The sequence below is a fragment of the Anopheles stephensi genome, chromosome 2 (assembly GCF_013141755.1).
Source record: "Anopheles stephensi strain Indian chromosome 2, UCI_ANSTEP_V1.0, whole genome shotgun sequence".
Lineage (NCBI taxonomy): Eukaryota > Metazoa > Arthropoda > Insecta > Diptera > Culicidae > Anopheles > Anopheles stephensi.
The window spans coordinates 18,598,283-18,624,505 of NC_050202.1; the positions used below are offsets into that span (position 1 = coordinate 18,598,283).

The 26,223-nt window shown below is 44.0% G+C and overlaps 3 protein-coding genes across 3 annotated transcripts; all 3 read right to left on the minus strand.

The window, feature by feature from the left end:
- Positions 1 to 10,396: 10,396 nt before the first annotated feature.
- Positions 10,397 to 11,997, minus strand: LOC118507279 (pickpocket protein 28-like). Its single transcript, XM_036045589.1, has 2 exons — positions 11,432 to 11,997; positions 10,397 to 11,365 (listed from the first exon to the last, which is right to left on the minus strand). Exons 1-2 carry the CDS (start codon positions 11,944 to 11,946, stop codon positions 10,471 to 10,473), a joined length of 1,410 nt encoding a protein of 469 aa, XP_035901482.1. The 5' UTR covers positions 11,947 to 11,997; the 3' UTR covers positions 10,397 to 10,470.
- Positions 11,998 to 15,364: 3,367 nt separating this feature from the next.
- LOC118507293 (zinc carboxypeptidase-like) lies at positions 15,365 to 16,908 on the minus strand. Its single transcript, XM_036045651.1, has 4 exons — positions 16,103 to 16,908; positions 15,841 to 16,040; positions 15,666 to 15,750; positions 15,365 to 15,594 (listed from the first exon to the last, which is right to left on the minus strand). Exons 1-4 carry the CDS (start codon positions 16,860 to 16,862, stop codon positions 15,401 to 15,403), a joined length of 1,239 nt encoding a protein of 412 aa, XP_035901544.1. The 5' UTR covers positions 16,863 to 16,908; the 3' UTR covers positions 15,365 to 15,400.
- Positions 16,909 to 18,019: 1,111 nt separating this feature from the next.
- On the minus strand, positions 18,020 to 19,577 carry LOC118507291 (zinc carboxypeptidase-like). Its single transcript, XM_036045650.1, has 4 exons — positions 18,761 to 19,577; positions 18,492 to 18,691; positions 18,341 to 18,425; positions 18,020 to 18,263 (listed from the first exon to the last, which is right to left on the minus strand). Exons 1-4 carry the CDS (start codon positions 19,530 to 19,532, stop codon positions 18,070 to 18,072), a joined length of 1,251 nt encoding a protein of 416 aa, XP_035901543.1. The 5' UTR covers positions 19,533 to 19,577; the 3' UTR covers positions 18,020 to 18,069.
- Between the last annotated feature and the right edge of the window lie 6,646 nt (positions 19,578 to 26,223).

A 26,223-nucleotide genomic window follows, 5' to 3' on the forward strand; every position in this document is an offset into this window, starting at 1 on the left:
AATATTTTTGAATATTATAGACTATAATTGTTTTATATTTCTCTTTTATAAAACGTTTAAAAGCTTTCATCATTCCTTTCTGCTTATGATTTATCTATACGCTTGCAGGTATGCAATGGTTTGTATAATTATACATTACAAGGTGAATGCGTAAGAGCTTCCGATTTTGAAAACAAGTACATCTTAAAAGCTTCATTACATCCTCAAAATTGTTCTTAAAATTGTCCGAAGACATTTAAGCGCCCAGAACAGATGACCGATTCTTCTTTATACAACCTTTCTATGCCGATGCACTTCGATATAGAAGTCCTTATTTCCAACGATGATAATGCATTTATTTCATTTATTTCATGCATTTATTTTCTCACTGAAAGAAAACTTCTCAAAGAGTTTTTTTTTATTCATAAAGAACGGCCTGGCCATATTGCTTAAAGCTAAATTACAAAAATAGGCGCAGAGTAGCATCTTTTTGATACCTCGCTCTCTTTCTCTTCTTAGCCTAACAACCTCTAAGGTCATGCCGGGTATTTTTTATTTAATAGACTTAATGATACCACGTAGTTGCATAATGAAGGGAAACGGTTCGAATGGGATTTGAACCCCTGTCCTGCCGTATAGAGACCAGCGCCGTTGTCGCATCTTCCACCAGGCCACCCTATTTTTTATATCTGTTATGTGCAAATAAGTTTTGGAATAAAAAGGCTCCCTTTTTTCACAATGGTCCATCGCTATAGGGTCGTTGTGATACTAAACGCCAGAATTTATGCCATGCGATATTGAAGCTGCTTAAAAAAATTGATCTTTTTCTTACGCGTAGGATAAAGTGGTCTTAAAATTGTCTGCTAAGCCCATTTTTATAGTCACAATTATTCCAAAAACTAGAAATTGCAGACATCCAGGCGTCAAATGCTATTACACGCATTTTTGATCATTGTCAAGCACAAACAGGCTTTTTTAATGATAATAATTGCAGATGTGATCCACACACAATAGTTCCAACAGAATTCGACATGAAACGGCTTCACTTCGCAAGAAGATTCTGCGTCCGCGAATGTTTTACCTAACCCAACGCCTGGATGTTTGCAATTATTTAAAAATAATTAGTTACGATTGTTAGTTTTCAGGCGTTTCATCCTTAATACAGATATTTTAGAAATGTTGATGTATTTCTTTTATTTTATTATCTTGAAAGTTAAACCTGGAACATTTACCTTTTAAAAGCATTACCTTTAATTATTGCCCTTTCTTCAATTTTACTATCGTTAAACCCAGACTGTTTTACACAGCAAGCTGCAACAAATAATTTAACATTTTCGTTCATTTTTTGCTGCTTTTGCTAACGAAGAATTATTACAAACGAGTCTCCAAGCATACAAAAATAAACCAGCAGAACAAAAAAACGCCAAGAATCTAATTTATTTACACTCAATTGTGCTGCTCGCCCAACAAATGACCGTCTCCAGCTTAGTGTGTACTTCATTTATACGTGTGCGCCTTTTTGCCACACCGGCAGTACATTTTCCGCAAGCGCAACACTTGATTTCGCCGCCAGATGTGAGCCATACTCCGGTAATTCAATCCCCGCGAACCCCAGCGGCAATCCTGCGGCGGTGGCAAATTTTTCAAAACTCCTGCCACACCATGTGTTATTATTATCTCGTACAGTCGTATAAAGAGTGTGTGTGTTGTTTTCACTCGCTGCCTTCCTCATTTCTCATGGCGTGAAGAGGCACCCTTACGAAAAAAACACACCGAAACCGTATCATTTCTGATACTTCCGGAACGCGACAGGCAACAGCAAAAAAAATATAATGAAGACGTAACCTCAAACCTCGCAGTACGAGCGGGCACCCTCTTTCGGGGAGTGTTTTTCATCATCATCGGTTACAATTTCTCGCCATTTGTTCGTGCACTGCTCGGTCGCAGTCGTCCGGATACTGGCGAATTGGCCATCCGAGCGATAACCGGACGTGGAGGGTGAGATTGGGTTTTTTTCTTCTCTCTACCAGCACCAAGTAGTATGATCATATTTTATTGTTTTTTTTCCCTGTTTTCCCTTCCACACATCATATTTCTCGCTCACTTGCTGTTCTATGATTCCGAGTTCCAGTTACAGTTCGGACGTATCCTATTTTTATTATCCCATTTTTGTGTGAAGGGCAGCGTTGGTTTCATTTTTTCCCATCTGTAATCTAATTTAAAAATTATAAATCTTACATTTATATGCTAACTGTTTCACGCGGGCGGAAATAGAATTCCGAACAAAAAAACCGACCCGGAACCTGTCCATCTCGAGTGCGTGGAACGCGAATCGTTTCTCCCGGTAGAATCTTTCCCTAACCCACCTCCCCCTTAACAAACGATCGTTCGCGGATGTGCAATAAAGAATAATTTTCCTCAGAGAGTTCACAGTTCATAGTGGGCAACTAGGTTTGGGTGGGGCAGTTTGAGGCCCGGTGTGGTTTTACTGGCCGTCTTGCGTAAAGACTTTTCGCAGTTAAAAAGACACTACACCGAAGTGCTTCGGTGATTATTTTAAATTGTGTACTGCACAATATTGTGCTGGCGGGCGTGATGAAGTTGCCGTGAAGCGAATGCGCGGGGTGTGACAGTTTTTAATGCATAGCTAATGATTATACGATCCGAAGTTTGTCCCCTCGAGAGCACACAGCCAGTGCACGGTGAGGAAAATAAAACTGCCATCAAGCCGCGTCCAGTCGCGGGAGGCTCACTTTTGTCGAGGGAAGGGATTTCTTCAGATAAGTAACGAATAGATAGTAAAACCTACTGCCTCGGCACACCAAATACCTTCACTTGGTCTTGCAAAACTCCTTCACGTTTACCGGCAAACTTCCTGCCCATAATTACATTCAGCCTATCCAGCCGTGAGTAGAGAAGGGAAGGTGTCTTTTTTTGGTTGTTGTTTAGCTCTTCTTCTACTGCGATTTCGTGTCCGCGGGACAACTTTCGCGACCACGGTGCTGTAATGGTGGCGATGAAAAGAATCTCTCTCCTGTGGGTGATTGTAATTAAAATTTTAATTTAACGACACTTTTACTGATTAAAAGTTAATTAATGTGATGAGAAGGTGTCGCGTGTCAGCGGCAAGCACACTGCTTAGCGAAGCGGGTCAGAACGTTCTTAAAGTTTAATGAACCGGGTTAGGGTGTGCTTGCAGTACTTCAATATCGAAGTCATTTGTTTGTTCTTGTGTGTTGTGGTAGATGTAACGTGTGGTTTAGTTTTTTTTTTATGTATTTTCGGAATTGCTTCAAGAGCACTCAATCTATTTTCATCTTTTCATTCTAAATCTGAGAAAACTGTTTTGCAGTGTAGGTGGAAAATAAACCCTATTCAAAGGTCAAGATTCAAAGGCCTTTTTCGGTAAGCAATCTATCATGTTGGCAAAAGTAACCAAGCAACTTTTCGCAGGAGAAAGTATGAATCATAATAAATCGCGAATAAAGCAAGAGAAGAAACTCTTTTTACCAATTACTTGGTACTTTTTACCAATTAGCTATGATTCGAAAATATAATTTAAAAAAATAATTTAAAATACGCCTCTCAGAATATGAATATTAAGATATACATTTTCAATTGTTTGACTTTTTTAAGTTTAAAGATTTTTTCAATGAAAGCGCCTTGATGTATGCAAAGTGCAATCATGAAGGTGTACTTTAAATTGCAATCCTTTTCTTATCATAGCTTATATCTTTGTCCATCAAAATTCACAAACAAACGATTGCATACTTTAAGGCGTTGTAAACCAGAGAGAAATCGTATGGAAACCCAGAACGATGTTTGGACCCGTTTATGTGAAAGGATAATGGAGGGACTATTACATTGACGAGCTTCACGGACGTTGGGACGGATGTAAAACTCATCAAGTTCCGCTGAGTTGGGTATGTTATAAGAATGACACCACACAGCCTAGTCCTCAGCTCAGTCTTTATAGAAGAAGCGTGGTAGTTTTAAATGACGCGTTTTAAATGAAGCAAGAATGGGTAAGATTTTGGATTAGAAGATGGCAGAGCTTGACTAAGAGCGATATCGAAAATTTTTACAACAGACTACGATGTGGTGGTACCTCCTGATAAGTAATTAAGTATAACATCCAATGCTTTATTTATACTTTATGGGGCATATGTTGATTTTATAGTTTTCCTCTTTTTTCTAATAATTTTTCTCCTTATTATTTTTTTTTCTCTTCAGCTTGTTTTTCCTATAGTAGTCTACTCTGGGAGCGTAGGAGGTATTTGTCTACTCTTTTTGGTTTGTACCCAGGGTGATTGTGACGCCGGTCTTCCCACGGCAGGACCAGCTATCGAATCTCGTAGAAACTTTGCTTGGAGAAGAATAGAAAGAATAGCTTTATTCGGAATTTCAATAAATTCGAGGACAAACGAAGTGTTTCACCAGATCGAACATTCAACAAAACAGTCTAGAAACGCAATTCAGACAACGGCCAAATTTAAATCAATCAATTAACACTTATCTAATTGCACAGCGCCTAAATGTATGCAATACGTTACACTACCTTCATTCTTAAGCTTAACTGTCACACAGCAACTGACATCAACAAGTAACGCAAAATGCTAAGTAATTAGACGTGACATCAGCACTTTACTATTGCTCGTTGCAAAAGGTTATCTAAACGTCCACTTACAACAGATTATCTAACGCACCCCTGTTACATCTAAACACCGAGAAAAACGGGTTCCGCTCAACCGATGCATCAAATCTGCATCCGTATGGTGCATTGCAGTTCCAGCTAGTTGCTCCCCCTTCGGCAAAACTCGGTGGCACCATTGCAACCAATAATGACCAATAATGCACCTGACAGACGTTTTGACAGGTGACGTGCTAATTGACAGGAACAAATGTTGTGATAATTGACCGGAGCCGGAAAAAGCGGGGGAGAGCATTCCAGTCCAGTCGATAATTAGCCCCGTCGTGGCGCTGGCACTGATTCATCCCATCCCCTGCTTCTCTTTCGTCCATCCCTGTCCAAAGCCACGTGTGGCGCTTTTGTAATTATCTTTCCGGGAGAAATGCAATCTTTCCGGAGAATGTTTTGGTATCGGAGGAGATGTCGCCGGAACTGCTTGCTCGGGGTGGGAGGAGGCCGATGCTTGACACGTTCGACCAAAAGGGTCGGTCGGTGGCGAAGTAAACATCGTATCGTGTAAAATTTATTGTTTTATTGCACCACCAATAAAGCAGTCAGCAGCAGACACGACAAACGGCTTACATCAACCGGTCGGATCGTTCTTCTGTTTGCACCGGCGAAGAAACCGGGTTTTTGCAAACACACAAGGAACGATTTTCACGTATGCACGAGGGCGTGTGTGAACATCCGGAAGACAACAACGCCGGCTCGTTAAACGAAGCCACCGATATATGTTATGCGTACAGAATAAACATAATGTTAAATAGCGCGCTCACTAACTACTATTCCTGAGGCCGTTTATACGTTAGGCTCGAGTCTAAGAAGACGTTTCGGTAGGGAGTGAAACAACGACCAGTCCGCAAAATCCTCGGGGGTCCCATAACTACGCCCAACAAATCTTATTCATCTCGCAACAACACGGGGGGTTTAACAGGAAGAATTTAACACAATATCTATTGGTCCCTTCGTGTGCATGCCAAATCGTGCGAGGTCGATTTAGATTAGCCTAAGGAAGCTCCCGAAGCTCAGCAAGGAGTAATTAACACGTCACACTTCGGTCTCGCTTGATGAATAAATGTTGCGGTAATGTAGGTTTCCTCGTCCAGCTACGCCATACTACTTCCGGGTAGCAAAGAAGCTGAATTTCATTAGTTCCACCCTGATGCCTTTAATGGCCCGGTGGCACAAACAAAGCGATGGCCTTTAAACCAAAACCCAAAATTTTGAAGGTGTTTTTCACGGTGATGAAGAATTATTTTTATTTTCAATTCTTATACCACAACCGGTTTGTTTTTTTTTTTTTGTTGCGCCTCGATAAAGTGACACATACGCCCAGCTCATGCCGCGTTTAACAGTTTTTAGCCTCAAAAAACGCGCACCACTAGCGTGCAGGACTTAGAAATTCATGAAAACACGGAAAAACTTCATGAATAATCAAGTAAATTTTAAATTGTCTTGCCACCGGTAAATACGGATCCCGCGGGACGGGATCGACCGCGCGCACTCCGGTTAGGGAAGAAGCAAACCGAAAAGGAACCAGGACGGCTGAAAAACTGAAGAAGAAAAAATTAGTACAAAAAAACCATAGCAACTTTTTTTTTGTGTTTCAGTACGTCACTGATACAGTGAGCTGTGAACAGCGGAGGCTCATGTCAGGTTGCTACAGCAACGACATCTAGTTGTTCCTGTACAGATATAACCCGGCTAACAAATGAAGAAAAAAAACACACTAAATGAAACGAGAAATATGAAACCCCCCCCCACGACCAGCTTTAATAAATGAAGGGAAAAAATTGAAACTTACCGAAGCGTCCAAAAGGAAAGTGTAGAAAAAGAAGCGGTGGAAAAAGAAAAAACCCGTCCCGAAACAATGAACAACTAACACGAGCAACCAATTGCAAACAAATTGTCGGCTCCTTCGGTCAAATATTTGCTTTTCGCTGATTGAATTGCTTTTGTTTTTGTCTTGTTCTTGTTGGCGGTTCCCAGCATGGCCAGCAGTCGACAGGAGCCAGGAGTTGCAGTTGCTTTCTAAATTCTAATCCAAGGTTTGTGGTTGGCCTGGACTGGACTGGACCAAACCATGCTGTCAAGCGTTCCCGTCCGTCAAAGCGGAAGCGTGACAGGAAGCGTGATTCGTGGCGTGCACCGCTGGATCGCTTCTCGTGGGAGTCGAAGAGCCGTGGCCGTGGGAGTCAATTTTAACAAATTACGTCGCAGATTGACGTCGTACCGTTGGTAGAGCCACGTACAAGAACTCCGGTACTCGAACGGAATTAGACTGGGATTTCGGTTGGGGAGGTTCGGTTCGGTTCTTGTTTTGCCTTCACGAAACAGGGATCAAACTGACGACAAAAAAAAACACAACAGATTCTCCACCGAATTTAAATTTTCCAACGACCACAAACTGGTAACGTGTTTCGCGCTTACGTAGTCGCGTGCCCCAAGTACGCATCGGGTGCGCGAAACTTAATTCAATCACAGCCGCGAATTGAATTATTTCCCAGCGCGAGCGCGAGCCGGGCGAATATTGCAAAATGTGTCATTTTGCCGATTCGCAATTTTACCTGGCCTGTCTTCCACTTGGTGCCCAACCCACGGTTTTTAAAACGTCCGGCGTCCGGACCAAACTTGATGGCGGATTTTGTGAATTCGCGACCCGAAAATTGGAAGAGGCATTTTGCCGTACCTTAATTCAATACGATGGCTTTGCAGAAATTTCTGCCCACATTTATGCAGCGCTCAGGCGGCTCTTAATGAGCCGCTTAACACTTGGCGTTGGGTTGGGAATGCGTGAGAGTTGGCTGAAATCAGTGCCGCGAGAAATCTGCAACGTTGAGGTAATGGAATAAGTGAATTATCGAATCAATCGTGCAAACGGCGGAACCTTTTCGGGTTCGGCTGCTGACTATCGGTATAATTCAATTGTTGCATTACACAGAGTTCGGTGCATGAATCTGATCGGTTGGAAAACCTGGAGCAGCGCCCTGTGGAAAAATTTATCTGGCAAACTTCAAGTTGCGAAGGTTAAGCAAATTTGGGATGCAAATTAAAATAATGCGCGGTTTGGGAAAAGCGTTTGGAATAGATAATAACCTGAGATTAATTCAGTTTTGACTAGTATTTGAATGGGAGGTTGGATTCTGGTGGCGTTAGTTCGAGTCATTTGAGTCAGAACGCCTTAATATGATAAATATTGTCATGCGAATTGCATAATTCGCGGCGGAATGTTTAAAATGCTCGCAAGCCGATTATCGCCTAAAGTTATGCAATTGGCATTACAAATATTTTTGTATGGAGTACAATATTTAGAACAGATTTTGGGGATCAGAATTGATAGTCAAAAAGCTGATTCTAAAAAGGAATTACTTTCCTCGGAAATAAATACGACAAACTGTATATTTACCCATGCAATTTAAATTCCACACACGATGCTTATTACTATTTGATGCCAATTTAAAACATACACATACACACATCCGGAGAACATTTGAAAGTTTGTCTTGTTTGAAACTGATATCATGACAGTCGTCCCAGCTTGCCAGCCAGAAGTAGTTTTGTGCCGGGTTTTTGGGGAAACAATTTTCCTCTTGACCAAACACACGGCCACCAACGAAAATTGCGTTCGGGCAGACTTGTGACTCTCCTGAGGAAGTCTCGTCACCCGTGGCAGGACGGACACATGTCTGCCAAGGTCCATGTAACGCTATAATTGACTTCCGTCAGTCCATCTGCGAGTTGGATTTGGTTTAACGCACGCTACCAAGGGCACACCGAACGTTTTAGGTTTCACAGTTCGTAACATATCCTAAAACCCACCCATCCCGGGCATACCTCCCAAGGTCTCTTGTCGGCAAATAAATACATCCTTCAAACGGAATCTTTAACTTAACTCTTCTTCGCTTCGGCAAAACCCAGCTCGCTGACCCGAAGCGTACCGGTGGGAATTCGCGCTGCTGCCGGGAAAGGATCCAAAGGAACATGTTTAACTTTCGCAGCTTGTCAGCATCCCCGATGGCCGATCGGTATGACCTTACCACCGTTCGGTGAACGTACACCGCAAATGTGCGTCCTTTGGTCGCGTTTGGTCCACCAGGAAGCTAATTTCGGAGCCAACCAATGTCCAGTGTCGATAAAGAGTTCCGGCCACGCATCCACATCCCCAATCCTTAATCCTGGCGTCTGCTTAAACCTGACGGGTGGAATACAGTAAATTGAGATTTATGGACTGTGGCACTCGGTGCGCCCAACTCGGCTGGGGTCGGCGACAGTAAGACAATTTTTGGTTTCGACCAACCGGCCGAAAAATTACCCAATTCCAAATCCCGGCCAAACCCGGTATCGTTTCAACCGCACGGGAACGGACGGGCTGCGAAGGAGCGACAAAAAAGGTTATAAAATTATTTATTATCCTTATTACTTTTATGTGCCCACGAAAATGAGACGACCGATACCGAACCGGCTGCTGCTGCTGCTGCTGGAACTCTGGTTTAAAGACCGGGAGGGATGTCTCCTGCTGCCTTTGAAGATGTACGCAAGGACGTTCCGTGCGAAAAACCGGACCACGGGTGAAAAGGTCATCCCGGTGAGCGGGAAGGATGGCGCGGGATGGGTTTTATTTTAAAATAAATTTAATGTTAAAGGGTTTACCCGACTTACGGCCAGCAGTTTCCTTCGGCTACAACTCCATATGGTCTCCGGGAGTGTGTGTGTGCGCTGGCCCCTTTCTAAGCAGGCGACTAACGCTAACGAGGTGGGAGTGTTGTGTGTCCGATGGCAGTGGCGTGTAGTGTGTATGTGTTTTACCATCGTTTTCAAATTTACACGGAGCTTGTTCGGTGTGTGCTTGTTTGGGGGGAGGAGGGCGCTATTTTTCGGCTAGTAATAGCTACCCGCGTATCGCCCTGTGTTCTGGGGTGGATTTTGAACCGAGCCCCGGGAAGGGTGGAAGGGGAGAGGGGTGAGGTGAAAGGGTTTATTGATATGGGACGCGCCATCCATTAGGCTGATAACGAGTTTTGATGGCCGAATAAAAACTGTCCCATTGCGCCGCCGGTCGGTAGGTGAAATGGTGGTTTGTCTTCGGAAGATGGTCGGATTTTATGTGCTCATATGGTATTCATTCACTAGGTTAAAGTGCACGTAATGACGTGAAAGTGGTCTTGGTTGGTTGGTAGGTGGCTTTGCTAGGAAGCGAATGAAACGGGGGGAGGGATGGTGAGTTAACGGATCATGTTCAGATCAGATAGTAGGTTTCTCCCGGCATTAACATGGCGAGAGTTTGAAACCAGAAATAAAAGTATGATAAAAACGATACTTTTTTGTGTATTTGCTAAGGTTGGATTCTATACTACTTTAAAGAACGTGAAATAGTGTGTGGGATCCTTAAAAGAAGTCATTTGAACCTTGTAGTGCTGTCGATAGCCTTCAAAGATAAATTCTTGCAATAATGTGCCTAAATGTATGCAAATTGATGTTCAAAATCGTTCCCAACGATATTCTTTCAACCAACAGGACATGGACGATCGGTTCTATGATTTTAGTGGAAGAAATGCTGTATAATCCTGATAAAATTTATTGCTTCTTCGGATTGTTGGTCTGAAAAATGTCAAATTTTTTTCTAAGTCATCTTAAACCCTAGAGATCCAATGTAAAGCATTTGCATACTTTCGGGCGTAACACAATTAAAGAACTTCTTTTTTTATTTATTTATTTTATTGTTAAAGAACGTCGTGGCACGATTGGCCGGTTGTGCACAACTCATGTTTAAGAAGAGGGGAATTCTTTGTGACCCATCATTTTTATCTCACAACTGCTGGTTTGAGGAAACAGAAGAAAAACACCTCCACAAGCGATACAATCGAGATGCCCAAAAACAACGCTATCAATCCACCGAAATCGCCCACAAAGTCTAGCACACTATACCGAACGCTGCGCACCAGTGGATAGAAATGATCCTCCGCAAAATCTACCACCAGCTCGGAACTTAACCCCTCCGTACTGTTCAACTCCATCGTCCACGGTTCCACAGCAACCGTGTACGTGCTAGACTCCGCTCGGTATCGAAAATCAACACAAGCAGGCAAACAGTTACACAGCCGCTGGAAGAACTGTGACCGGGGAATGTTTTGCTCTCGCAGCTGTCCTCCAACGATCTTATCCAGCACATCGTACGGTCGATAGTTGGTGGTACTGTTGCACAGATTCATCGTATGACTGCGAGGCATGTGATCCAGCACGCAGCCTCGCTTGTCCAGGAAGTACTGCGTGTGGCACTCCATCTCACAGTTACTCTGCGTGTAGATGGAGAACATTTTGAGTGGATTTTGTACCTGCGATATACAGCCCGTAGTTGGTGCGGTAAAGTATCTTAGGTAGCGTTGTGATCGTACGAGCTTGGGAAAGACACGCAGCTGTACTACGGAGCTGAACGGGATCGCTGTAGGGTGCACGGGTTTGTACGGGAAATCGATCGGTGAGTGAACGAACGCTTCTAGCGACGGTGAGGCACAATCGGAAAGAGTTTCATTCTGCTCGTTGGAGAGCGTGATCTTCAGACGATAGCGACCGGACATGTCCTGTGCTGCTCGGGGATACTGTTTCACCAGCACGCTGGTGATGATCTGTAGCCCTCGAAGAAAGTCCCAGTTTTCGGTCGGTCTGGATGCGTTCGAGAGCTCCTTCACGTTGACCAAGCTGTGAATGAGGATTCATAAGCGTTAATCACGTCTAAAGAAGCTTGAGAGTATAAGAGATCTATACTTGTTCGCCTTGAAGATCCGCTCTCCTGCCACTGCGTTGAACGTGTAGCAGATGCCTCGCTCGGTGCGCACTGCATCCAACAGCTTGTCACACTCGTTCCAGCACACATCCTGCCAACAAACCGTCTCACAGAACTGTTCCAACTGCAGCGACTCACTGACGCATCGTCCCTTCCGTGGGCAGAGAGTAACCGCAGGAAATGGGACACTCCACATGGGTAGTGCCTTCTCTGCCTCGACCAGATACACGTTGGAAGGATCCTGAAGTTGCTCGTAGTTTACCACCACCGTAAACCCGAACAGTCCCACCAAACACACCACCACCACGAGCCAGAACACTTTCAGCGTAACGCGCAAATCCGATCCCAACATGTACCGGACGATCGGGAACGAGCTGTGGCGTAGGTAGTCCTTAAGAATTCCATCGTCATGGTTCGATGGCTCCGTCGTGCGACGGCCAGCACCTTTGATGTCGGGGCTCTTTTGCTGCAGTATAATCTTGTCCACCGTTTCCATCTGTGCAGAGGATTGTGTGTGAGCTTCGCTTGGTACACCAAACAACTGCCACCGGTGACACGATGATGGATGAATTCATTTCCAGCGCGTTCACTACCTGTCAAAGTAGCTCGAGCGCTTCGCGTTGAAGGGTACGTGTATGCGTCATCGGACAGCACACCCTAAGTTGGTGATCCTTATCAGGACCTTGTATAGGTGCGTTGCGAGAGTTGTGCTAGGAGTGTCAATGCTAATGAGCCACATAAAATTGGCACGACCATCAAGCTACCGGTGTTAATGTAATGGAATATTTGCATGGAAAAATGAAATAGATTGTCTCTGGAAAAATGCAAAAAAAAAATCTTCAATATTTGCTAGAATTTTTGGTTCTAGTCGGGAGAAGACTTCGTGCAAAACCACAACCTTCATCAACCGAGTTCATGACCGTAAATCTAACTAGGGAAAGTCGTCCCGGGTCACTGTATCATTAATAATTCGATCATCGATCCATTAATCAATGCTGACATCGAGCTGATTACCAATTTCTACCCCAATTCGTATCCAATCATTCGTTCGCCAAATCGAGTGATTGGGATGGACAAGAGTACCGAAGATGCAGAGATCCTGGTCCTAGAAATTGAAAATAAAATTCGAAACACCTAATTTTATATAAATTCTAAGAAGACTTGTACCTTTCATAAAATTTCAAAGAATTTTACTACAAAAAAAGAAAAATTATACTCAATAAATAATAATAAGATTCATTTCGGGACCTTCTATCTGCCCAGCAAACAGCATCAAGTCACTCGATACTACTTGTCATCATTCCGGCTCAGTAACACGATTCAAGCCCAGACCAGATGAGAAGATGATGAGGTTGTTGATGAAGTTGATTACCCACACTGCCGTACCAATTTTCCACACATTGGCTTACTGTAGCGAAGCGGCCATTCGCAAGGAAAGAATCCTGATGAGGTTTTACGGAATCGTTTTCACAATATTCGCCAACCGCATAACAGTGCTGCCAACTTCATTTTTGACCCCGTGCCATTAGACGAAAATGCAATTTCAGATACAAATGCCTTTACCCTTCGCCCTGAAGCCCTGTGTCCTAGTTCCCTGAGCGATCCCCCCCGAAGATGGGGATGATTTTTTCTCTCTCTCTCTCCCTCTCCTTCTATACATCGGAAAACCTCGGGTAATGAAACGGTTCCAGGAGCTTTGCGTCATAAGTCGTGCGAGGATTTAATTTCTTTTGCCGGGACGGTTTTTGCGGTGTGGCATGTACATTTCGCACGAACACAACCAACCGACCGCAGAGTGTCGAACGTAAGCAGCAGTCATTTCATTTGCCGCGATCCGTCCTTCCCTCGCACCCTCGCACGAACTCATTTAGTGGGTGGGACGGGCGACGGCCGTTAATCCGGTGGGAAATTTCTTTGCAATTTGTTTAACGCACCGCACAACCGAGAATGGTGTGGACTTCTTGGTGTGGATGTACCTCGTCGAGGAGGGGATGTGCTCTTCTTCCGCATGCTTAGAACTCCTCCAGGACTTCCACCGGCCTCTCCGCATCATCCAAAAGCCATAATTAAAATGAGTCCCGCATGTCGTATCCATGTGTGTGTGTGGAACGCTTCATTTGCTCGATCTCATCTCATCGGAAGGGTTTTTTGCGTGGGCCTGGAGCACGGTGTAACAACACCCGAACCAAGAAGCGTGTCGGTTGGTGCCCATTCATCACCCGCTACGGAAGGGTTAAGGCTTAAGAGCTGCTGTGATTTTGCGTACCTTTAAAGGAGGCTTTTGTCACGTTACCGCGTTAAAAGGGGGAAGATCTTCTGGCGGAGCTGGTGACTCCGGGGTAAGGAGTGATCCGTGTTACAATTCTCACTCGCATCATTTATATTAATGATGAAACCATCCATTTAAATTATTAACCACGCACAAACAACCATTTGCTTTGCATATATACAACCGTACTTATCAGTGCTACGGCTTCTGGCGCATAAGGGTAGAATATCGATTGGCAGGGAAGAGACGTTTCACATTTCCTAAGGACACCCGGACACCTTTTTGACACTTTTGGCTCGAACTGTGGTAGAGTTGCAAGTTTGAGGAGTTTTAAGAAATGGGTCTTTGTAAAGGTCGTCCGACTGTACCGATGGGAGATTATTGAACGTGTCACCGGAATATGAACGTTCCAAAGTATTCCGGAAAGGTCGGTGAGAAGTTTGGAGATAGTGCTTTAAGGTTCGGAGTGGAGCCTAAAAATCAATGAACGTCCTTAAGTATTGAAAGGTGCCAATTTAAAGCTTAGACTAAGGCCAAGTGCCTTAAAAACGTCGATAAAATTGATTAAATGTATAAAATTGTTCGAGAATTTGAAGGCTTGAATTCCAACGTTTTATAATACTTATTTTGGTGAGTTAACTTAAAATTAATTACTTACGTACTTTTTAACTAACTCACATGTGTTCTTACTTGCTACATTTAAGCTTAAAAATTGTTTTGAAGGACCTGTTATAAAGTTCCGTCTAAAAATCACTAGAAAATTGAGTTTGTTTACTTAAAATTTTCAGTTAAATTATTTAAATGAATTAAGTAAGTTTCATAAAACTATTTTCTTACAAGCAATACAACCAGGCCATTGTAATTAGATAATCAAAAATAAGCCCACAAAGGCCCTTTAATTTAGTTTAATTTCATTACAATGCAAGATTTATCATAAAATTTATCCTATAAGTATACGCATAAAGCCTCAACTTGTAAAACTTTCTACAAAAATGTTCAAAATAGTACATAAAAAAGTACCTAAAAAATACTCCAACTAACTAACCCAAGCCATTTATGGGCGTGTGCTACCAAGACCCAGTAGTAGCTGGATCTCCAGTTTTTTCCCTCGCTTTCGTCTATATATTTATGTGTCAACGTAGCAAAAAAACCTCCACATCTTTTTTCCCAAAAACCCAGTGCAAAAAATAAAACTCAAAAAAGACTGTCACATTTTTAAGACTGCCCATTTGGCTTATCTTCACGCGAGCTAAGAAGCTACCACCGTGTGGAACACACATAAAATATGCAACAGGGCGGAGATTGCCCAAGCGCTCCAGTACATAAGGCTCTCGGTCACATAGGTATCTAGTGGCTGGTGTAGAAGAGACCTCCAGGGTGCCGGATAGGAATCGCACTGCTCCCCTTTTACTGAGACTGAGGGACATTTACTGCACATGCGCCACGTTCAGCCAGTAGAAAGCTTTCACCTACTTTCGAGCCCCAAACCGTCGCGTATGGGGCGCGGCATTTGGTGAGCGTGAGGTGCGTTTGGCTATTACTGACGGTGAGGAAAAATAAGCTCCACGAAACAGAATTTAGTCCAAAATAGTTAAACTGTTGCTTTAAAAAAGGTTTTGAGAAGGTATAAAATAATCAAAACAGATTTTTCTCTGAAGAAGTATATTTTCCGCCCAGACTTCTAGTGATAGCCGTAGTTTGCACCTTCCTCCAGGATCACAATGATCGAATCGAGCGTTTCCTCCGCTGTTGGGATGATCTGCTCCGGTGGCAGAACGAATCCGTACTGTCCGAGATCGCGAAGCTCGTACGCGTACACCAGAGGAATCTGGTGAACACCCTTGACCCAATCGATACTGCCTCCGGAAGCGACATCTGGAACGATAGAACAGGTAATTAGAAACCGAGAGTTCTCTCGAGTGATAACAGTCCCCAACAATACTCACAGATCGCTTCAGCAATGTTGCCGATTCTGTAGGTCGTACCGTAACGCTCCCGAAGTTTGTTGATCGCCTTCGTGCCGATTGCAATCTGTAAAACAAGTGACAATAAACCAGACATTACATCTTACGGCTGGAGTTGTTATCAGAGTCTGGATTGATTGGATTGAGGCAATCGTACCGTTTCATCGTAATTGTCCAGTCGAGCGGTAGTATGACCGTAGGGCACCAGTAGCAGCTGCGTGTACGAGTGGAACGCAAGATAGGTGCTCAAGTTGTCCAGCGAACTGATGAAGTCGGACAGCTGGCGGGTTTCAATTTCCGAAAAGGCAGACGGACCAGCAAACGTATCGGAACACGGCACACTGGAGGCACCACCCTCTGTCGGGAAGAGTTGTCCTTGGTTACTTAGCTCCAAACTGATCCTTCGACTCACTACTTACGCATAAAGTTGTATCCCCAGTTCCTGTTAGGATCGGCACCACGGCACAGAATGCTCACCTCGGAACGCGTTTTACGCCACTGGCGATCGGTCGTGTGGGTGTACTCGTAACCATCCGGATTCGTGACCGGAAAGACGTACCAATCGTAGTTCTCCGCAATGTAACGCACCTTCGGATCGCTGGACGTGAGCAGCTCGTTCAACACCCAAGTCACCGTCGCTCCACTAACCCACTCGCGGGCATGAATCAAACTCTCCAGAAAAACACCCATGTTGCCCGCCTTGTAAGACACCTTCACACCCTTGATCGGACGTCCCTCGAAGCTGTTGCCAACGTTCAGTGGCGTCACGATACCCGGGTAGCTCTCTACCAAGCTATCCAACCAGGCATAGATCACATCCGTCCGGTAGTACGCAGTCCAGCCGAACGTTTCCTTACGCAGCGAGTGACGCGCTTCCAGATCGATTTGATCCTGCAGGTTGGCAATTTGCAGCTGGGCCCGCAGTCCCACCTTTGCCCGCATTTCCGAAAAATGACCACGTTTGTGCGGTGGCACTACGAGCTGCACCTCGGTTCCAACCTTCACCGGATCGCTCCAGAATCGGTATCCATCGGGGTACTGTTCGATGGCTTGGAGTAGCTCCAGCTGCTGCTCGGTCTGGATACGAACCCGGTACACACGGTAGTTATCGTACCGGGCCTTTTCGGCCACCGTAGCACCGATCAGCGCTAACGCAACACACACTAAAACGAACTTCATTGCGGTGAATGATACTACTGTCCAGCGGACACTAACCTTTGTTTGGGATGGGCCGGGAGCTTTATAGCGTTTACCTTGAGGATTATCTGTGAGGTGTATTACGGGTTTGGGAAATCCTTCGCTTGCAACCAGTTCTTATCGTTTGACGCAGGATAAATTGGACGATTCTTGAAGATACCGCCAATAATCGTAATGATTAGCTGGAATAATTGGTTTATTTTTATGAGTACTATGACGATAAAGATTAGTATTTTTACTACTACCGTACAATGGTTTTATCTGTGTCCGATAAGAGCGATTTGGTTTAGAAAAAGAATAAAATATTTGTGACATCTACGCTGTGCTATTTTCGTAAGGCGCTATCTGGTAGTAAACTGTCAGTTAAATGTCATCTGGTAGTTAAATGTCAAAAACTGTTATACATCTGACCTGTCACCTTCTTCAGTATACTAACATTATACAGACTGAATAACTTTTAAGTCAATTTTTTAAATATTTCTATCACTAGATAATGTAACACATAGCTCAAGCCAGCTGAAAGCCTCAAAACCCATCGGCAGCGTCCATCCACACAATTTTGCATAATTGTTGCTATAAATTATCCAAATGTACACAATTATCCTTACTGTAATCAGGTTCCTTTTTTTTGCACCCATTTCCACACACTTAGTTAGATCCGGTTTCCTGAGCATCCTTCTTTTTTTTCACTCTCCCGTGCCCACCATACTCGAAACTATACGCCCCTGGTAGGACAATCAGTCACCCAAAACCCTCGACCTCGAATCAAACCCATCGCACCCCGTTCCGTCTGTCCCGGGTGGTTGGGCCTGTGCTGCAAACGAGAAACCCCGTTCCGGAGCTTACGGAAGCCACTGGCTCAATTAACCCCTCGACGTTTTGTTCGCTTGTTGAGCTCGGTGGTGGTGTAGTTTTTTTTTGTTGCTTCCTCTTTCTGCTAGTCAAATATCCGGACCGCCCGGAGTGGGTTCTTTCCTCACATATGTTGACTTCTGAAAGCGATCCACGGTGCCAGTGCCCTTTTTTATGCTCTGAGGCGAGCATAGCAACTCGGTTAGAGGGGTTCATTAATCATAGAAATCGTAGAAAAAAATGCAAGTCGTTATCTCTTCTAGAGAAAGAAAGGGATAGACAGTGGATAGTGGAGGAACTGCAGGACTTTATTCAATCTACAGTGGAACGTTTAAGTTCAATGGTATCCCAACACTTTGCCTTCTTCCAAGATCACGATGATCGAGTCGAGCGTCTCCTCGGCGGTTGGGATGATCTGCTCCGGTGGCAGCAAGAATCCATACTCACCAGTATCACGCAGCTCGTAGGCGAACGTTAGCGGAGTTTGAAGAGTACCTTTCACCCAATCCAAACTGCTACCGGAAGCAACGTCTAGAATGAAAAACGGAAGCCCATTAAGACGTCAGGTGCCATTGATAGCTACGGTATCCCGAATTCGAAATACTCACAGATAATCTCGGCAATGTTTCCAACCTGATAGCGACTGCCGTGGCGCTGCTCCAGCTTTACAGCAGCCTTTGTTCCAATTTCCATCTGTTTTGATAATGGTACAATTACGACTCAATTAATGCGCTCCGTCACCGCCGATAAGCCACTTACCAGTTCGTAGTAGTTATCGAGCGGTTCTCGCGTGTGTCCGTAAGGTACCATCAACAGCTGACCGGACGAGTGGAAATCGAGATAGGTAGAGAGGTTTGGAATTGTGGCAATGTACGCCGACAGGGTGCGGGTTTCAATCTCCGAAAACGGTGCAGGTCCGGAGAAGGTGTCCGAGCAGGGAATCGTTGAGGTACCACCCTCTAGAATCAAGAACCAACTTTATAGTTATTTTTTTACCAAAACGACCTCCATCTCAATCGAAATCTTACGGTTAAACTTGTAGTCCCAGTTGCGGTTAGGATCAACACCGTAGCACAGCACATTCTGACGGGAGCGAGTTTTTCTCCACAGCCGCGTTGTGGTGTGCGTGTAGACATATCCGTCCGGATTGGCCACCGGTACCACGTACCAGTCGTAATTCTCGGCCGCGTTGCGTACAGCCCCATCCTGCGAGGTGAGCAACTCGTTCAGCACAAACGTTACGGTTGCGGCACTGATCCATTCCCGGGCGTGTATGGTGCCCTCGGTAAAGACGGCTGGATTGCCTTCCTTGTACGACACCTTCACACCACGAATCTGACGACCTTCGTAAGTCTCCCCAACGACGATCGGCGTAACGACATCCGGGTACTGCTCGACCAGTGTGTCCAACCAGGCGTAGATGTCCTCCAGCGGATGGTACGCAGTCCAGCCGAACGTTTCACGGCGTCCTCGCAGCTGTCCATCGATCACGGTCTGTAGGTTCGGGAAGGCAATCTCACCCTTCAACGAGTACTTGCTGTTGAGCTCTTCAAACTCTCCCAGTTTGTGTGGTGGGACGACCAGCTTCACGGTGGAGTTCAGATGGACCGGATCACTGAGGAACGCATAGCCATCCGGGAACTGTTCGATGAGTTGCAGCAACTCCAACTGTTCTACGCGCTCGATGGAGAGCTTATACACACGGTAGTTGTCGTACCGTGTTAGCTTGGCCTGGACCAAGCCCGACGACAGAACTGCCAGCAGGCAGACAAAAAGTCCCACTACACCGGTTGATGCCATGGCGACGACTGACCGGCAGGTTCGTTAGCGCGTCTTGAAGATTGTGAGGTAGGTCAGATTGTTCACCTCGAGCTTATCGCGCGATACATTCAAAACGACACCGCTTGCCATTGTGTGATAGCTAGACAATTGAGCTAAACTATCGACGAACCAGCAGGCGATAAGATGCGCACTTCATAAGCATGGCGTGTGACTTGTAAGTGACAGCGGGCTACTCCGGGGCCTGAAGGCTATCGGGCACTCAATTAAGGCAGTTTCATTGTGACATCTTGCTTCTGAAAGAATTTTGCAGGGTGACACACTCGCTTTAAAACTGCTATCCATTTAAGTAACTGCTAAGCCGATAAGCTCAAAAACACAATTACAACTAACATCGTTACCGCTTGAGTGCTTGACTTCTGAGCTGGTGTGCCGTATGTGTTTCTTGACGCGTTTTTTTCTTCTTAAACCATTCCAGCGCTACCCACTTTATCTTATCGGTGAATCCATTTGGAAAATGGATCGGTAAATTGTAGGTCCTCCTCTGTCAAGCAAAGCCTTCCTTCCGACATGCCGGAGCAGTTCACCGTCCCTCGCAAAATCTCATTGCGCCTTTTTTCCCATGGTAAACGTAATCGAGCTGTGTAGTAGCGGTACATGTTTTACATGCATACTTTCCAGGCGCTTTCTTTTCTTCCAGCACCGGAATTGTGTAATGTTTTGTACATCACAAAGAAGCTGTAATCTGAATGCGCTCGCTGAGCATCTCGTGCTATGGTAGTGATAAGAATTAAGGAAGTGGAAATCTTCCCATACACGCGCACACGCCCGATGGAAGGGAAAAAATCCCTTGTCGCTCATTCAGTTAGGCCGCATTTTGAGTGTGCTCTTTGTGCGTCGTTCCGTTTTTCACATGCTCACACGACTCCACGCTAAACTCCCCTTTCATGCGTTAAATTTCTCCACCCTCCTCCTCTTTGGAGGGTCGAATGTAAAGGGAAAAAAATATTATCTGCACAAGATTATTAATCTGATGAATATCGAATGTGAAAGGCCAAAGGATGTGCAGGCTCGCACGGGCTGCCGGTACGAGAACAATAAACTGATGCTGAACACGGGAGCAATAAATTCTTGCCCCGTGAACGATGGCACCCTTTTGAAGTCTTTCGTGAACTCTTCAGGAACGCCAGGGAAGCAATCTTTTCCGCGAGCTAATAAATAAATAAAACCCACGGCTCAGGGAGGCAAAAAAAAAGCAAACAAGATGTGTTACATCCAATTTACATACGAAAGAAGCCAGGTAAGATGGATGTAAAAGGCCTTCCACCCCGAGCCAAAACCCACGCCCCGGGAGATGAGTTCTGGGACAGCGTCCCTAAAGGTCGTGTTGTGCCGCAACACACATTCCGAGTTTTAATGTTGTGCGTTGTTCACGTTATCAAGTGATTTTCTCGCTGTAAAACAACGCTAACCATTTCGTAAAAATCCGTTCCGTTTAAATTCCCGGGCATAAAGGTGGCGCACATTTCACTGATCGCGACCCATTACGAATTAGCATAAGAATGGGGATCGGTGGAATGGTACTCGTCTGTCAGGAAGCGAGCTGGATGTGGATGTGTGTCGGCGAGAGTAAGATACGGCACTGGGAAAGGCCATAAATTGTGCCCTGGAAGCGTTTGTTTATTGAGCAAGTGCTCAATTTAATGGCCCATTAACTGGGGCGCCCGGTATTGATGGATGGTTGGTGGCAGAAAATTAAAAACCGATCTCGAGTGTGGTAATCAAACGGTACAGCTACCGGGTCGGCAACCGAAAATTGGTTGTAAAGCTAATTTTTGAACTATCTCTTAAATAATTAGAAATGAGTTTTGTTATTTGAATCTTTAATGGCAGATTGGGCGTGTTTAATTAAGCTATTAGAGAGCTGTCATAAACGGTGTATTTGAATTTTGAATCTCAGTAGACGGTTTGCTATGCGGATTGCATAATCTATAACCGCGGTTTTAAAATAAGCTTGAATGTATGCAATCCACAAGACGGTGCTGCTAAACCATTCGAGAGTGTTATACACATACTGAATTTTAAATTAAAATTCCTGTCATCGACGATGTTTTTAGAAACACCCGACAAATCGATCGACTCTCCAAATAAATTCTTTTTTTTCCCAGAACTGATTTCATTCAGGGTTTTATTTATTCTTTCAACCATAACTCACGCAAACCATAAATCATATCCGCATTAAACCTTCTTCTTGAGGTGAAAACTTTTCCTCAAAACTAATATTTCAAAACTTACTCAAGCACGCAACAAAAAAACTGTCCAATGGTTTTCTTCCTATGTATCCTAGTGAAGACACACACACACACACAAAAAAACTGCTGGTCACTGCCGTCTGCAACGTTCCAAGGGAGGAGTGTCCCAAAACTGAAGGCACAGCCACATGTCCGAATCGTCCGACTGTGGAAATCATTTTTCCCGATTGCTTTGAACAACATGCACGGGCCCAACCAGACCGCACTATCTCGGGGGAATGCGAGACCAAGTGGTGCGAGTGTTGTGCCTCGCAAGATTTCTTGCCACACTTCGGTTTTCGGAAGTCATTCAGCTACCTAGAGCGTTCGAAATTACACCCAACTTGCAAGTAACCGGCCTGGAAGGTGTTGTGGACAAGGCACAAAACTTTGGCCCGATGCAATCATTGTCCTCGGACCACCCGAAACACATCCGTGTACGTCGAATCCAATGCTGGAGGGCCGGCGGAATGATAAAGGATTTTATTGCAATCACGTAACTATTGTGATGGGAATAAATATATTTTTCTCGAGCATTTTTTTTTCTCTTATGGAAGGATATCGAGGGTCTTCCTTAGTCAGCCGTTGAACAGTGTGGTCGGGGTTTGGTCATGTTAATTTTTCATCTTCCAAAAAGCTGGCAAACCCCTGCAACCAGGCCATCGAAACAATCGTACGTAGCCGACATCCGACTGATGGGTGTTTTATTGTTTGTTGATCGGTTTGTGAACCACACGACAATTGGACGTCCCCGGCAAGGGAAGGGGGAACTTCCACAGGGAGTGGGCAAACATACATGGCCTTAAAATCGGTCCAAAGTAGAAGAAAAAGAAAAAAAAAGTACCCAAAACCCATCGTGAATTGCACCTGTGGTGAAGACTCGTGAAGTCGTGAGGTCCTCCCGTTTTCTTAGTAGAAGGATCAGGACACTTTACAATTTGAATGCGTTCCAAATAGGCGGCGTTGAAGAAAAGTGAGGTTATAGCTGTCAAAATGGATAAGAGAGTGCGGGAGCATGCTTCTTAAACATTCCTTCCATCCCATCACAAGTGTCGTTAGCAAATTACCGGACGGATTTGTTTTTTTTTGCCTGTGTCCTCCCTTTACTCCAGGTCTCCTTCTGTCGACTCATCCAACCCCTCATCTTGACAATCCATCGTAATCCCCGTTTTTTGTTTGTACCAAACAAAATACAAATCAACCGGATCGGTGAGCCGAAGCAACCGTAAGGCTCATTGACAGACGGCTCCCGGTGCCCGGTGACCAGGGAGCGACACGGGGAAAGGGAAAATGTAAATGGAAAAACTGTCTCAAAAAATAGGTCCTGATGGGTTTACTGTACCATTTTCCCTTTTCCTGATCATTCGCTGTCTTGTTGTTTTCACTCCCCTTCACAAGTATTTGAATATGAATGACAAATAAACGAATTGATCAGGGATAGGGAGTACAAAGACCACGTTCGACAGGGCTGTGATGATTTAAAATCATCATCAAATCAACCAAGATGATGCGACACACCTTCCTCTGTTCATCCCGCACTTCAGGGCGGCCCGTGTCCTTGGGCGGAAATGCGTTTTTTGTGTTTTATTGATGGAAGCGATAATTAATACCGAGAGCCAATACGCCACCATTTCACGGTGATTCGATTGATGGATTGTGCAATCGAATCGGGCAGGTTGGTTTCGCCAATAAGTCCACATTATCCGATGAAATGCGATCTTTTCCCCTCTTTGTGTGCTGTTTACTGTCCTTGTTGGCTATAAGCTAATTGTAAGAGAGAAGGCAAACTTCCCGCTGGTTTGGAGGATGTGCCCGAGTGCTAATGATAGCGGTATAGTTGTTTCGGATGAAAGGAGTGAGGTTTCCTCCTCCAGTTTTTGTTTCAATCGATTTTTTTTTATTAGCTTGAGACAGATGATGGTATTTGTTTAGTTTTATTCGTTCAATGAAGTATATAAGGAAGGGTTGTTATCTTTACGCGGTTTGCAGCTGATTCCTCAAGAACAACAGTGGTTTAAGCAACGGTTTTAGCACTTGATGATGCAACAACACCAGTCGAATTCTGAATTATGTCACATTTATGAGAACAATCTCAGATGATATCGCAATAGCAGCACATAATCTCATACAGCTAAAAAATAAGGCATAAAAAATGGGCGAAAAAGCGAAGCATCTGGGCATCCTGTACTAATAATGATATATTTAAATTAAAAAGTGATTTTCAGTTGTTTATTTTGTAGTTTTCATGAAAATTTATGAAAATATATGACACGGTAATGAGTTTGCTGCTTTCTCAGAACATCCACAAGGGCGCCATATTTGGCCATTATTCTTGGATCTTCAGCTCTCCTTTTTATAGCCTTATGAGGTTCCTGCTTGAGGCTTCCTTGAATTATTACAAATTCAAAAAAATATTGCAAAAATGTTACAAAAATTAACAAGGCATTTCCTCCCTATTATTTATTTTCCCTGCCTTATCCCCGGCAAGCTCGGCTATGGATGTGTGCAGATTACGGTGTGGTTGTCTATAGTGGAGGATGTTCGAAGTTTTGGTCCGAGTCTATTAGTGTTTGGGGCGGTCCGGTGACCAAGGTGACAGCGGCGCCGATCTTAACATGACAGGACCAGGGTTCAAATCCCATCCAGACCGTGCCTCTCCGTACGTAAGACTGACTAGTTTACTACGAGTATAACCAAGTCACAGAAAGCCTGCGATACGATACGGATCTGCGTATAGTGTTCCTCAAGCATCCCAGCAATGAAATCACTATCTCGACGATATCCGTAGTTAGAGAGTACAAAAATTGGGCTTTGGAAAAGCTAATATATTTGAAAAACGACGACTTGTCAAAGAAGACTTCTACGCAAGTGCTAGAGTCAGAGTGGAATTTTAATTGATCACAGGAACCACAAGTAACTCGTTTAAAGTTAATTGATAATCCTGCTTTACTAGCTATAAGAGACGAAAGCGGTTTTAAAGACCCAAAGCCTCTTTCAAATAAACTTCAAAAAAGTTCCTTGAAAAAAGGCTGCTCAGTTCTCCTTATCGGCCACAGATCGCATCTTTTCTCCAACTAAACTTAAGGATGTACCTGAGAAGATGAAACTAAAATCTAACAAATCTGAAAACAAATATCGATAAGTGTATTAAGACTTAGTACATGGTTATTAACTATGCATCTTGCAGCCGTTCCCCCATAGTGAGGACTGACTGTACTTTTATACGATATCAATAAGTCTAGCCTAGCCATAAATGGAAGGCATGACCTTAAGAGGTCGTTTAACCCAAGAAATAAGAAGAAGAGTAACTATACATCCATGGATGAAATCCAACTTCTTCGCAGAACAGAACATTGTCCTGCAACAGGCTAAAAGGGCATACACCAGTTGAAGGATCCCTTGATGGGTCTTGAACGCCGGCTATCAGTCCGAAGCTTAATCTTTTTGGGTGTAAGTTGAAGTATGAGAATGCAATATAACCTTAAAGCCGTTAATAATACTACGTTAATGCTGTTGATCGTAGGATAGATTTTTCAATTATTTTGTTGCATTTTTACGTGTACTACCGGAGCTTCAGGTAAGAATGTAACTAGTGCGTATAAACGTGTTAAGAGCAAACGATTGCCAGACGAAGCTAGTTTTGATTTTGTACTAACAGTTGAATGATTTCTCTGCTTTTAAAGTTCTAAAAAAAGTTATTAAGGCTAGTTTACGATTTTCAAATATCTGTGAATAACTACGATTCAAAATATCAAGTAATAAACAGAGTTTGGTGATATGCTTCTACTGTACACTTATTAAATAAACATTTTTATTGTCTTCTCTTAAAAACCATCATAATAAATAGCACAAAACTGCTCATTACAGAGAAAATATAAATAAACATTCACCCTCAAACGGGCACTTTCTGTAGAAAAAGTATAAAAAATTAATACAAACAACCGCTCACTTTACATCGCCCTTAATCAAACCCATTTCCCAACAACTGCCGGCAATGAAGTGTCAATTGCTTATTTTGGTTGATTGACCGCGTTCCTACCTCCGGACACTTGGACGAGGACTCTCTGTTAAAGAATTCATCCTAACGACACGAAACCATTCAAAACTGTCCGGACACAAATGTTGTGTGTCATTTCCGTTTGCTGTCCAATACCAACCGGCTGCATTTCCCTGGAACTTGAGTGAAACAAAACGCACAGAGAGAGAGGTTCCTTTTCTTTTTGTTGCCACCCGAAGCAGTTAGTTACAGGGATATTAAAAATTTATTACATTGAAGCAAACGCATTGACGATGGCTGTGTGGTACGAGTCGGAGGGGGTTTTCCTTCAGTTTTTTGTTTCGCTTCTCACCTCACCACAGTTTTTGCAAAGAAAAGCCCGTCCTCGCGGGTGTCTCGCGATTGCTATACGGTACATAAAAAT